General features: G+C 40.6%; 1 protein-coding gene across 1 annotated transcript; it reads left to right on the forward strand.

The window, feature by feature from the left end:
- Positions 1 to 738: 738 nt before the first annotated feature.
- On the forward strand, positions 739 to 10,707 carry slc2a3b (solute carrier family 2 member 3b). Its single transcript, XM_068323612.1, has 12 exons — positions 739 to 1,028; positions 1,281 to 1,413; positions 1,567 to 1,704; positions 5,064 to 5,168; positions 5,482 to 5,642; positions 5,888 to 6,128; positions 6,831 to 6,993; positions 7,248 to 7,435; positions 8,045 to 8,149; positions 8,240 to 8,341; positions 8,437 to 8,640; positions 8,718 to 10,707. The coding sequence occupies exons 3-12, from the start codon at positions 1,681 to 1,683 to the stop codon at positions 8,973 to 8,975; spliced, it is 1,551 nt and encodes a 516-aa protein (XP_068179713.1). The 5' UTR covers positions 739 to 1,028; positions 1,281 to 1,413; positions 1,567 to 1,680; the 3' UTR covers positions 8,976 to 10,707.
- Positions 10,708 to 12,456: the final 1,749 nt, after the last annotated feature.

Consider the following 12,456-nt stretch of genomic DNA (forward strand, 5'->3'; position numbering starts at 1 on the left):
ACTCAATGATTCTTTAGCACAATGCCCACAACTCCACCCAGTGTCACACAATATATGTCAGGTAGTTTAGACTTAATTTGAGAAAAAATTGCCAAAACATCCTCATCTTGCATTGTTTCAACAAACACATAAGAGTCCTCACCTTTCCCCTCACCTTTTCCTTCCATTAGTTTCACCAAAACCTGCTGGGTTGTTTTTGTTTGATTCTGAACTGACAGTCAAACTCAACTCACATTAGAAAATGCCCAAGGTAGGCCAGCACTGTGTGTGTATTGTTGTTGGTACTTAATCCAAACTAAAAACATGTTTACATGTTTATTCCTGATTTATTTCCTGGTGACTCCTTTTAATGTTGGTCACCGGTCTGCCAGGTATTTGAAACGTTACAGCTGACAATACATTCTTTACCCGATCTGACCCCGCTGATTGGATAATGCTCCCAGTTACTCGCATACTTCTAGAGAGCTTGTCAAATTCCAGAATGGGATTTAAGTGGGCTGTGCAGATTAGTTGATGAAGACTTGGGAGGGTTCCCTATTTATTTACCACCCACTGAGCCGGTCTTATGATTTCTGCGTGACCACGCTTTGTTTCTGACCTCTGTGCACGCCGCCTTTTGTTCTCGCGCACCCGGTGGGCAGCCAACGGGCCCTCATCATCATCATCATCATCATCCTCATCCTCATCATCATCATCACCACCACCATCAGTACAGAGACCGCTCTCTGTTCTCCATCCCCGCTGCGCGCTGGACGCTCACCCGTCCTCGACCCCATCCAGCAGCTGAGCGGAAACGCTTGCGCGCTGCTGTCACTAACATCACGACGTCCGACGTGGAAACCCAAAATGACACCAAGGCTTCCGAATGCGCCCCGTTACGAGCGGTAGTTATGCGTAATCAAGAATTGGCGGACGTGCCGGGGAACGTGTTCCACTTTGTATAAAACGCACCCAGACGCACACAAAGGGCTGAACACTTGTTACAACACCCGCCCGGAGCGCACAGTTTATTCAACTCACAGAAGACGGTAGGCTGAAAGAAAGATTTCATTTATTCATCTGCATAATTAATTTACTCACGTATTCATGGCACCAACTTTAAAGTTATTTCAGTAAACTGTACAGTACGTAATAACTTTTGATCATTACATCATGACGCGCAGCTCCATCACGACTTCAGCGTACGCGTGTGTTCGGACTGACTGGAATAAACACGACGAGAGGAATTTAACACGAAAAGGAGGAGTTCACGTTTCTTTCTCTCTTGATTTCCTAATTAGAGCCGAAGACGACGCGCGGAAGCAGAGGGAGGAGACTGCTGTTACTTTTTTGGCTCTGACTCCTGTTGAATCCACTTATTGCAAAGGAATTCTTCAGATGCGGTGGAGTGCGCTCACTGTTTGCCAGCGTTAGGTGTGTAGTTCACTCTCTACCAGTGGTATAGAATTTAAAAAATGATCATCTCTAAATCCATTTTGAAGCTTGAGGTGTTTAGATGAACATGAATTCAGGAAACCACGCAGTGAACATTTGCTCACATGTGATCTCATGTTTGTTTATTATCAGGTTTTCCAGCCGCCTGTTTGCGCAGTGTGCGTTCATAAGACATAAACTACAACTCGGGATAAAAGAAGCTTCACAAGAGCTACTTCTCCTCGGAACACCTTTCAAGCAAAGAAGATGGAGCGGGTGGAGGATGAGAAGGTAAAGATGACCCTTTCTTTCGTTGGATAGTTCAGTGGTGTTCAGTATTTCAGATTTTCATTTTACAAACTTAAAAACACTTTCAGACTTTACGCCCTGAGTGTGGTGCCTGAGTGTTTCTGCTTTTGACATTATTTTGTAACACCTCACAGTGAGTGGGTTTGTTTTAAGTCAATGTCACAGTCCTGGAATTCTGGAGTGTTCCTTACAAGAGCAGGAACTGGGAGTGAGTTTTGAGTTTTTTTTATGACATGACTAAGAGAGAAAGAGCTGTGAACCGGCTGGCTGGTGACAAGTTTAAACATGAGTGTGTTTTTGTGCCTGGTGTTTATTTTTGTGCTGCTTAGAGAAGTGGGATAAGGCATTTGTAACAAGACAAAAGCTATAAAACATTGGAATAAGGTGTATTATCTGTGAGAACACAGAAACTTTCTGAATTAAATGCTACAATTTCAACTTTTCTTTTGTCAACATGGAAAGTGAAGTAAATATTTCCAATTATTACTTGCTTTTGAAAACCATCCATGTGGTTTGTCTTTTGAAACATGTTGCTTGGAGTTACAGTATGTAATCGTCATTTGTAAATACCCCCCAAGCCACAATGAATAGTATTGAGAAGTAGCATTCGTTGAGGAAAGAATGAAGAAAACTACTTTTCAAATATACTCCATTGAAGTAAAACATTTTCAAGATAATAGTTGCAAAAGTCATTTTCATGATGAAGACACAAGAAAATGTGTTATTGTCAAAAAATATGAGTGGAGAAAGGAAACAAAATTCTGAATCGGGTAGGAAATAGGAGAAACTGACATGAATGTGACAAATGAGTGCTAATAAATCAAGAATCATTCTTACTACGATTGACATAAACAAGGCTTTAGGAATATTATATTATTTACTCTATGATTATTTAACATTATAACCAGACACTGGGCTTCCTCCCAACTCCAAAAACATGCACTTCAGGTGAATTGGTCAGTTCCAAATTGTCGTATGTTTGAGTGTGTGTGAGTTGCTTTTTGTCTTTGGTGTGGTTCTGCGATATGCAGAACCACGTGAACATGTCCAGAGTTGCACCTACCCACAAGTCCACTGGGATAGACTCCAGTAACCTCCGTGATCCGCGAAAGCTGAGGAAGCAGTATGGAAAAATGAATGAGTGAATATTCACACACCCACTGAGCAGCTATTGGGTTTTTTTATAAGTCAGAAAAATCATATTTATATTGTTCCTGAGGTAATCTTTGACTCTTTGGAGTCAACAGCTTTTTGTATGACTGTTCACATGCCCAGGCAGAAAATCAGTAGTTGTTGTTTACACACTGATCGTGACCTGTTTCAGCAGAATGTCAGTCAGTGTTCAGTGAAAACCATTATAGTGATGTGCATGTAGATTATAGTCACATACTCCGATACACGAAATTAATTTAGCCAGAAGGACTCTTTGACTAAAATATGCAACAGCTCTTTTGGTTCTCATTTTAGATGACTGATCTATAAGGGAAGTTGGTTCATTCATATTATTCCAGAGTTTTGTGATAAGTTTTGCAAGTATTACAGTATCAGTTTTCAGGATGTCACGCAGCCTGAAGAGGCTGAAGACATGGCTGTGTGAACACATAATGCCCTTGCTCATTCAGCCACTCCCTGATGGACCATGTCTTAGCAAAGACTGTGTGATTTACCAAAAAACCATCTTGTCTAAAGATTACACAACACCAGTGTGTTGCTGCAGATGTAGTTGTACATTTCACGTGCAGCAGGTAGCAAACACAGCTACATGCCAACATGCAGGTTTGCATGAATGTAATATTCTATTCAGCCACAATCCAAACTAGCCTTTCATGTTTATAATCCTCCTGTTAGGTTATCTGAAGTCTTCCTGTGAGCGTAATCAAACATGGCCTACATGTGGATACAATTGCTTACTGTATCTATCTTTTAAAAAAAATACTTTCGCATTCATCTTACATTCATCACTGCTTCTCTATTCTCATCTGCATTTTTATCCTTCTTGTTCTAGAACTTTGCGTTTCCTCTCTTCGGTCACTTTATCAAGCGTGCAGCATTTCCTGTGTCACTGTGTCTGTTTTTTTTACATATTACACACGCAACAGTGACATCAGAGCATTTTGCTTTTGCTGTCATTATCATGAGAAGAGGTTTTTGACATTCCCCTGAGAAACACATTGTGTTGTAATTACAACTGATTATCACTGAGTTATTATCATTTCATGTCCTTTATTCACGTGCCCTTTTTGTCTGATCCGTGTGATGATTTATTGCTAGGCTATTGAGCATGTGATGGGAGGTTCTAATATTAGGCTATGAAAAACATGCTTGTCAGTGCCTAAAAACATGTTTTTAACTGCCTATCATTTTTTATGGCGATTAAGAATCTTAAATTTTCTACTGAACAGCAGAAAATCAATGAAAGGATGTAGTTGATGAGAGAACAAACAGTTTGTCTCTAGGCTCTCTGAACTACCCTTTGGATCCAAAATGCTCTTCATATTCTAACTGTGTTCCTGTGAACATGCTGTTTCATGGTGTTTGATAACAGATTATCTAATCTGTACAGATATTTGGTATGGTGCTTGTGGTGCCTGTCGTTGTAGATGTATGTTGCTAGAACAGTTTGTTTTTGATTTGGTAGATTATAAAGAACGGCGCATCTAATGGCATCCTAAATGTTTTCCTGATGGCGCGTCCTGGAAGATTAAATCAAATGATTAAAATGGCTTTTCTTACTCGGACATTGGCCCTTGATTTTCAGACATTGGATTTGAATAGTAAGTTTGCAAAATTTGTCCTATGGTTGGTCTATTACACAAAAAGAGATTTAATCCTTGGATCAAGTATTAAATCAAAATAAAACCTGAATTTGGGTTTACATTTTTTCCCTCAATGGCTCCACATAGTAGAATTTACAATTTCACCCGTTGCTCTGTTTAGTTCTGCTTGGTTGGAAACCTTTACATATTTCCCTCCCCAGCATGGACAGAGATTAATATTGGGTGTATTAGCTCATTATTATGAGCTAAACCCACTTTAATTCCAAAACCAGCAGGGGGAAAAAATTCATATTCACAATGGGATTCAGTCTTATTCTCTCTCTTTAGCTTCTTACTGAGAAATACCTCGGCTCTGTAAGCCATGCAGCTTGTGCTGTGTTGTAACACCTTACTCTCTCAGCGAGGAAACACAAAACAGGGAGGGCAGATGCACAAAGACTCATTGTGTGTGTTGTCGCCAGTGCCACTATAAACAACAAGAGCTTTGTGGGACCAAAACTGTGGTGATGATTGTACATAAACTTCATCTGTTCACTTGGTTATTTTTCGTTTGTCTCTCAACAGCCAAAGAAGAAGGTGACCCTGTACCTTCTCTACTGTGTTGCAACAGCGGTCATCGGTTCGATCCAGTTTGGCTATAATACAGGAGTCATCAATGCACCAGAGCAGGTGTGTTTGCATCGCCTTGGCAACACAGCTGGACAGATTCTAGTTGGAGGATATTAATAGTTGTAATATCTCAAATTCTCTAAATTTTTAATGCATTTTTTGAATACTTTTAACGCTAAGAATTTGGAAGTAGGCCTTATTAGGTTTAGTAAACTAGTCTGGTCTAACTTATCTAATTGATCCTAAAAGCATTCATGTGGGAGTGTCAAAACTCTCCAAAGCTCAGCATGCCTTAAATGATTTCTAAACATTCATTTATTTTAGACAACACTTCCTCAGCCACCTCTAACTCCATAGTGCTTTGGTTTGACAGAAACTGCGCAGGTTTTTCCAGAATGTGTCGATGGAGCGGTCTGGAGAACCCTTCAGTACCGGAGCCAACACCATGGTGTGGAGTTTTGCTGTGGCCATCTTCAGTGTGGGAGGCATGATCGGGTCTTTCTCTGTTGGAGCCATGGTCAACAAATTTGGCAGGTGAAAACTTTGGGATTAGACATCTGTGGTGTCAAAAGATGACAGACAGTCCTGTTCAGGATTTGTAGTATGCATTTAGTGTATGAGAATTAAATAAGGAGGGAAAAAAAAGTAAGTTGAGAAATTGATAGAAGCCCTTATAAAGACTGCAAAGACATATACTGTATTCTGTATTTGTCTATTTTGACACCTTTCATAACTTTCATTAACTATGACCTGTATCTCTCTTTGTCTCCCATTACCAGGCGCAAATCCATGCTGCTGGCTAACATCCTGGCTTTCCTTGGCGGGGGTCTGATGGGACTGTCGGCCCTAGCTCAGTCCTATGAGATGGTCATTATTGGCCGATTGATCATCGGTGTGTTCTGTGGTCTGTCCACAGGACTCACACCGATGTATGTCGGTGAGATTTCACCCACTGCTGTACGCGGAGCCTTCGGCACGCTGCACCAGCTAGGTGTAGTCATTGGCATCCTGGTGGCACAGGTAAGAATCTGCGATAGGGTGTGAACAAGCAGTCTCAGCATAGAGAAGCATAGCTGAGCGCTGCCATGTGAGCTTTATCAAAAAAGAATGTTTTCACCCTATCCTTAAGTGTAGAGAGGATTTCTCCTGGGCAGAAACTGGAAGATGGAGAGGAACCTGATAGTTTAAGCCTCTGGCTCTCATTCTAGTTTAGGAGATTATTATTCTACAGGGAGAAAGTGCAGGGAGGCCAAAACCAGAGGGATGATCTCTCACAGTATTTTTGGTCAAAACACTTGCAGCAACAGTCTGGATTAACTGGAGAGGCTTTAGAAACTTACTGGACGAACTTGAAAATGAGGAATAACAAACATTCATCCTGGAAGTGGCAAATACAAGGATTGATGTTCCTCAGTCATTTTGAGATAGAATACGTTTTGAGATATTACAAACAGACAGCAGTCCCAGAACTAAAATAAAACACATTTTTTAATTTCAGAAGTTTTAAATACTAAATTCATATTTCAAAGCTGTGAACTCTGAACTCTCTTACATCTCTGTATGTTTCTCGATAAAAGTATGCAATTAATGGATTCTACAGAAGGGAGACCAGAGACACCAGTCTGATAAAGTCAAGGCAGCCAAAAGCAATGATTAGTGGGTTGAGTGAGGCATGCTGTAATTAAACAGAGTCCATTAAAAGCAATTTCATTTGTGTTAAAGATCTTAGGTCTGGAGTTCCTGCTCGGCTCTGACGCTCTGTGGCCCTTACTGCTAGCTCTCACCATCCTGCCTGCACTGATGCAAAGCATTATGCTTCCGTTCTGCCCTGAAAGCCCCCGCTACCTGCTCATCGTCCTCAACGAGGAAGAGGAAGCAAGAAAAGGTCAGCTGTGAAACAGTTAACACCATGCTAACAGGATGGAAACATGAGTTTTTAATGAGACTGCACTCAAAAATAACTTGAATTTTTAATACGCTCCTTGAAGAGACTCCTGTTGAAGAGGTGGCCTGAGTCTGCTTTATTGAGTTTGAGTCACAGAACGTGTTCAAAGGCCCTTCCAGACTTTCTATACGTGATATTTTCATAATTAATTTAGTCTGCCCTGTCTGATCATCCATCTCCTCTGGTCTGTGTAGCTCTGGTCCGTCTGCGCGACTCTGAAGACGTGAGTGATGACATTCAGGAGATGAAGGAAGAGGGGATGAGGATGGCTATGGAAAAAAAAGTGACAATCCTCGAACTTTTCCGTTCCCCTAACTACCGACAACCAATCATTATCGCCATCGTACTCCAGCTGTCTCAGCAGCTCTCCGGCATCAACGCTGTGAGTGAATATCATGTCCTATAATGGCGTGTCATGTATCTTATTATCAGCTGTCAGTCAAAAGAGACAGGGTGATCTCTAAAGACAACGTCTCAGACATTATCTTTAAAGGGGGCATTTACTGAAATTACACACAAAAAAAAATTCTGTCAAGTGCATGATAGATTCTTCATGTCTCCAGGCAATGAGTGGATTAATTGAGGTGTCACAGAGTAGAGATAAATTGTGACATTTTGTTAATGAGGCCATGTTAGCAGGCTGACTAAACGCTTTAGTCTTTGCAGTGTCTAACCTGACAATCACAGTGAAGCTGCTGCGACCTACAGCTGATGCCTGCATTGACAATTTGCTGAATAGACATGAAAATGAGTTCAAATAAATCTTAAGGCTTCACCGCATGTTTCATTTCTAAATTAGTAACTGCTAGCACACCACCCTTAGTCGATTTAAAAGCTGATAATGTCTCACTTGTTTGCTTAAAGCTTGTCCTGCTGCTTCTGGAAGAACAAAAAAATCAATTAAATTGAGTTTATTTAATTTTGATTTTGAAGAGTATCCCAATAACATTCAATGGAATAAGAAGTAAGTCCTCTTTATCTCTGCTTTCAGGTCTTCTACTACTCTACCGGTATATTTGACAAAGCTGGTGTTACTCAACCCATTTATGCCACCATTGGAGCCGGAGTGGTCAACACTGTGTTCACTGTTGTCTCTGTAAGTGTTTGACTACACATTCACTGCATTATATATGATGTTTATTAGATTATTAATCAGTCTTAATTTCTCTTTCTCATTTCATTCCAGCTCTTCCTGGTTGAGCGGGCGGGGCGAAGGACTTTGCACCTGATTGGATTAGCTGGAATGGCCGTCTGCGCCCTCATTATGACCATCTCGCTGTCTTTGGTGGTGAGTTGTGTTCTCATGATTCTTCTTGTTCTTCTTGTTTTCCCATTTTCTCCCTCATTACATCACGTCCTTCCTATGTTTGTCTTCGTGAGCAGACGACCAATCAATCTCTCAGCTACCTGGCCATAGTTGCTGTGTTTGGCTTCGTTGCCAGCTTTGAGATGGGTCCGGGTCCCATCCCTTGGTTCATTGTGGCTGAGCTCTTCTCTCAGGGGCCCCGACCAGCAGCCATAGCCATCGCTGGTTTCTCCAACTGGACTGCCAATTTCTTAGTGGGGCTGAGTTTTAAAAAGCTGGAGGTATGGAGACATTCATGCTACAATATTCTTCAAACAGTTTTTGCAGTTGTCAACTATCACATTTCTTGCTTTCTCAGGAACTTTGCGGCCCTTATGTCTTCATCATCTTCACTGTCCTCCTCATCATTTTCTTCATTTTTACCTACCTGAGAGTACCTGAGACCAGAGGAAGAACCTTTGATGACATTGCTCAGGGATTTGCTGCCGATGCAAGGAAATCCGTCGAATCACCGGTGTCCGAGGTGATGACGGTCAGCCCTCCAGGGAACAATGGCGCTGCACCTTTGTCCCCCACAGAGAAAGTTCCGATGGTGGATCTTCCACACATTCCATAAGTGTCCTTTAAAAGTAGAATATATCAGAGTAAAACAGACAACAGTTTCAACAAGAGTATTTTTCATAACTCACATATGATGAAAGAAAGATGGGTAATGTTTAGAAAAACCCAAATCAGTACGTTAATGCAGCAATGAGATTTTTTTTTAACATGTTTTAGTGTTTCTTTTTAAAATGTAATAGTGTCTTTTTTAAGAGTCAGCCATTACATGTGTAATCCTACTTTAAACAGGGGCCACACTTCACTGAATTACAGCCTTTTAATATCTGTTGCCATTCCCAGTATCAACTCCACGTACGCTGCCATATGAGATGATGAACATGTGTTCTGTGCTAAGTGCTGGGTCTTCTACTTTCTCCAGAGTTAAAGGCTGCAGTATTTGGTGGGGGTTTTTTTTTTTCACATTTTGAGGTCAAAATTGTGAAAGCCACTTTTAGAGCCCTTTTGTTTTACCTGACAAAAAAAGACTGACTTGCTGTCTTGTCACTACGGCTGTGACATCAGCTGACATCACACAGTCGTGTGTAGTGATGATTTATTGGTGCTACCTTGGTTCTGAACAAAAAGGAACACTTAACACCGTCTGCCTGTATCAGTCCAAGTAATTTTTAACAACTATATTAATATATGCCTTATTTTAATATGTATTAAAATACAGCAGGATCGAGGAGCTTATGCAACGTGTTTAACAAAAGCATAATTGCAGATATCATTTTAGTACATCATTAGGGTAAATGAGTGAGAACGTGGACGGTTCAGTAAATTTGTGGTGTTTGAATCAGTGTATTGTTTTCAATAGAATGGGGTATAATTTGGCCTTAACAATGGCTTCATTCTCTCAGAAACACAACTCAAACCACGTGTTTGAAAGATTTCCGTTCACTGCCAAGATGACAAATTGTTGCAGTGTGGATTTTTAGGGACGCAAAACCTCAGGCGTCTGCTTGTGTAACACAGTATTAATCAGCCTCCAACTGAAAACACATTTATCCGTCACTGTACTTGAAACTCTCTCAACACCTGCAGGTAACCGTAACAAAAGAAATAAGACATCTAAAGTAGGGATACATCGGATGAAACTGATCATCGGTTCTTGATTTTTGTTTGTAGCGAATGTGTTCAAACCTGTCTGCTGACGACACAGATGGCAGTACTAATATTTTAACCAGGTGGGGTAGTGATGTTGAATAAAAATGCTAAACATATTGTATTTATTTTGATGGTTAACGCACAAAAATGATCTTATCAGGGGAGTTTGTTTCCAGTTGTCTGAAATCTTATATATGTATGATCTGATCTCTTCTGACTGCAGTGTGAGCACCTGTTACAGCACAGTATACAAGCTCATGAGTGGCATAAATGATGTTATTTAGAGGTGTGCACAGTCATAAGCAAGCACTTTTCAATATTTGAGCTTAGGTACATTTTTATTTGCACTTCGGACTGACTACTTTCTAATTTTTGCTTATAATTTTTTATGACTCTGTTCCATGTAAGTAAAGTTTGTGTCAGGGATTGATGACTGTTTGTTCCTCACAGTCCTGTTACACATCATTTAATTTTTTTCTTGCACAGTTGGTCTCATGACTGTCACCATCTCACGTCACAAAAGTTAGAAGTCAGATATAAGATTACCTTAACTGTTATAATGGCTTCAGTTCACCTGCTGTAATAATATGAGTGGCATTTGCTTTGAGAAAAAAAAGGAATTAAAGTTGTGTATCTTTTAAGGAACTGTGTGGCTTGAATTATGTGCCTGGTCTGTTTTGTTTCTCTCTCCAACGCAATGAGTCAAAGTAAATTTATTCTCATGAATAGTTTATGTAACTCCAGGCTGGGAAAGTGTGAGAGTTTTGTCTGCTACTTCTGCACTGTGGTTTATTCCTTCCTGCACCACAGCTAACGGTTACTGAAATATCCTGAAATAAATTCTGAATTTGTGCTGTTCACTTTAACTAACGAACATTTGGTTGAAGAAATTTCTGTTCATTACTGTTATGACATTTTTTAGGAGTGCATTCAGGGAGAGGAGTCATGAAGTTGCGTCTTCTCCTTAGTCAGACTTTCAGAAAAAAAGAACACATTAAGAGAGGCAAGAAACTGTTTTCCCTGCAGATTATTTCTTCATAAAAGAAGCCTTTCATCTAAAATTACAGATCTTTCCTTGTTTCATATTTTTATTGGTGCATTTTAAGTGAACACGTCAAGCTGGTTGGAGCTGGAATTTAAAAAAAAATTTAAAGTGCATGACTGAATTTTGTGACCCTAGTCAACAGTTTTAATTTTAATTCTACTCTTCACTTAGGAATGGGTTCCAAACTTTTCACTTTATTAAATGAGATTGTAAGCAAGGGATGCAAAGACATTAATGGATGGATACCTTTCAGCAGTTTATGGCTGATGGCCTCAATAAACCATCTGTGGAAGTTTAAAAATGCAGAAAAGTTTAGTGATTCAGATTTCTGAGGATTTTTTCCACATGTAAGACGGAAGCAGTTTTTGTTTAGGATGATTTTCAATTAAGAGATTTTCACAGGTGAAAAGTTTTCTGACTGAATCATCAAATAGTTTTAGCTTTTCCAAAAAAACAAAATTTGAAGAGACATTTCAAACCAGTCTTGGAACAATTTTATGTAGAATTTTCCAGTGAGCCAATTCCCTCCACTTTTCCTTAACACCTTAGAGCAAAGAGCCTTGGGCAAAGGGCCCTCGGTTTGGTGGGAATGGGGCCATCTAATTATGTTGAGCCGATGGGCATCCTCTCTATAAAAGTCTGAGGCAACAAACCCTGATGAACTGGAGTACAGCACTTTGACCAGCTGTACAGCTGCACTACAGCACTTTGACCAGGGGGTGGCGTACAAGAGCCAGAGGGACGCTCAGGGAGAGAGAGTGAAAATGTGTGTGTGTGTGTGTGTGTGTGTGTGTGTGTGTGTGTGTGTGTGTGTGTGTGTGTGTGTGTGTGTGTGTGTGTGTGTGTGTGTGTGTGTGTGTGTGTGTGTGTGTGTGTGTGTCTTGATGCTGTCTGGATGAGCAATCTCGGGAGGTAAGAAGTGTGTCTGAGGGGGCTGTTAGGAAAAGAAGCCACATGAAGGATAGAAAACATCCGAAAATGTGACTAAATTATACTTATTTTCTGTAAAAGGTAGAATTGGAGGAGATCAAGGGGTGGGGGGCGACTTGAGTCCTCTTTTATACCACAGCTTGAATACTGAATGTTAGCACAGCACACAGACATGTGAGGGATGCCACAGTCAGTCTGCCAGGCGGCCTGCAGAAATGTGTGCTAGGCTCAGAGCAGAGCTGCAGAGACGTTGTTAGACATGTCTAGACACTTTTTTTAGATGACAAAAACTTCTTCATTAATTTTCCACCTCCTTCTCCTTCTGCCACTCTCTCCTATTGACTCTCACATGTTTTCTCTCTGTCTTTGTCTCCCTCAAATCAAACTAATCTCTCTCCCACTCCTCCCTTCACTT

Source organism: Antennarius striatus, chromosome 9 (genome assembly GCF_040054535.1).
Source record: "Antennarius striatus isolate MH-2024 chromosome 9, ASM4005453v1, whole genome shotgun sequence".
Classification (NCBI taxonomy): Eukaryota; Metazoa; Chordata; class Actinopteri; order Lophiiformes; family Antennariidae; genus Antennarius; species Antennarius striatus.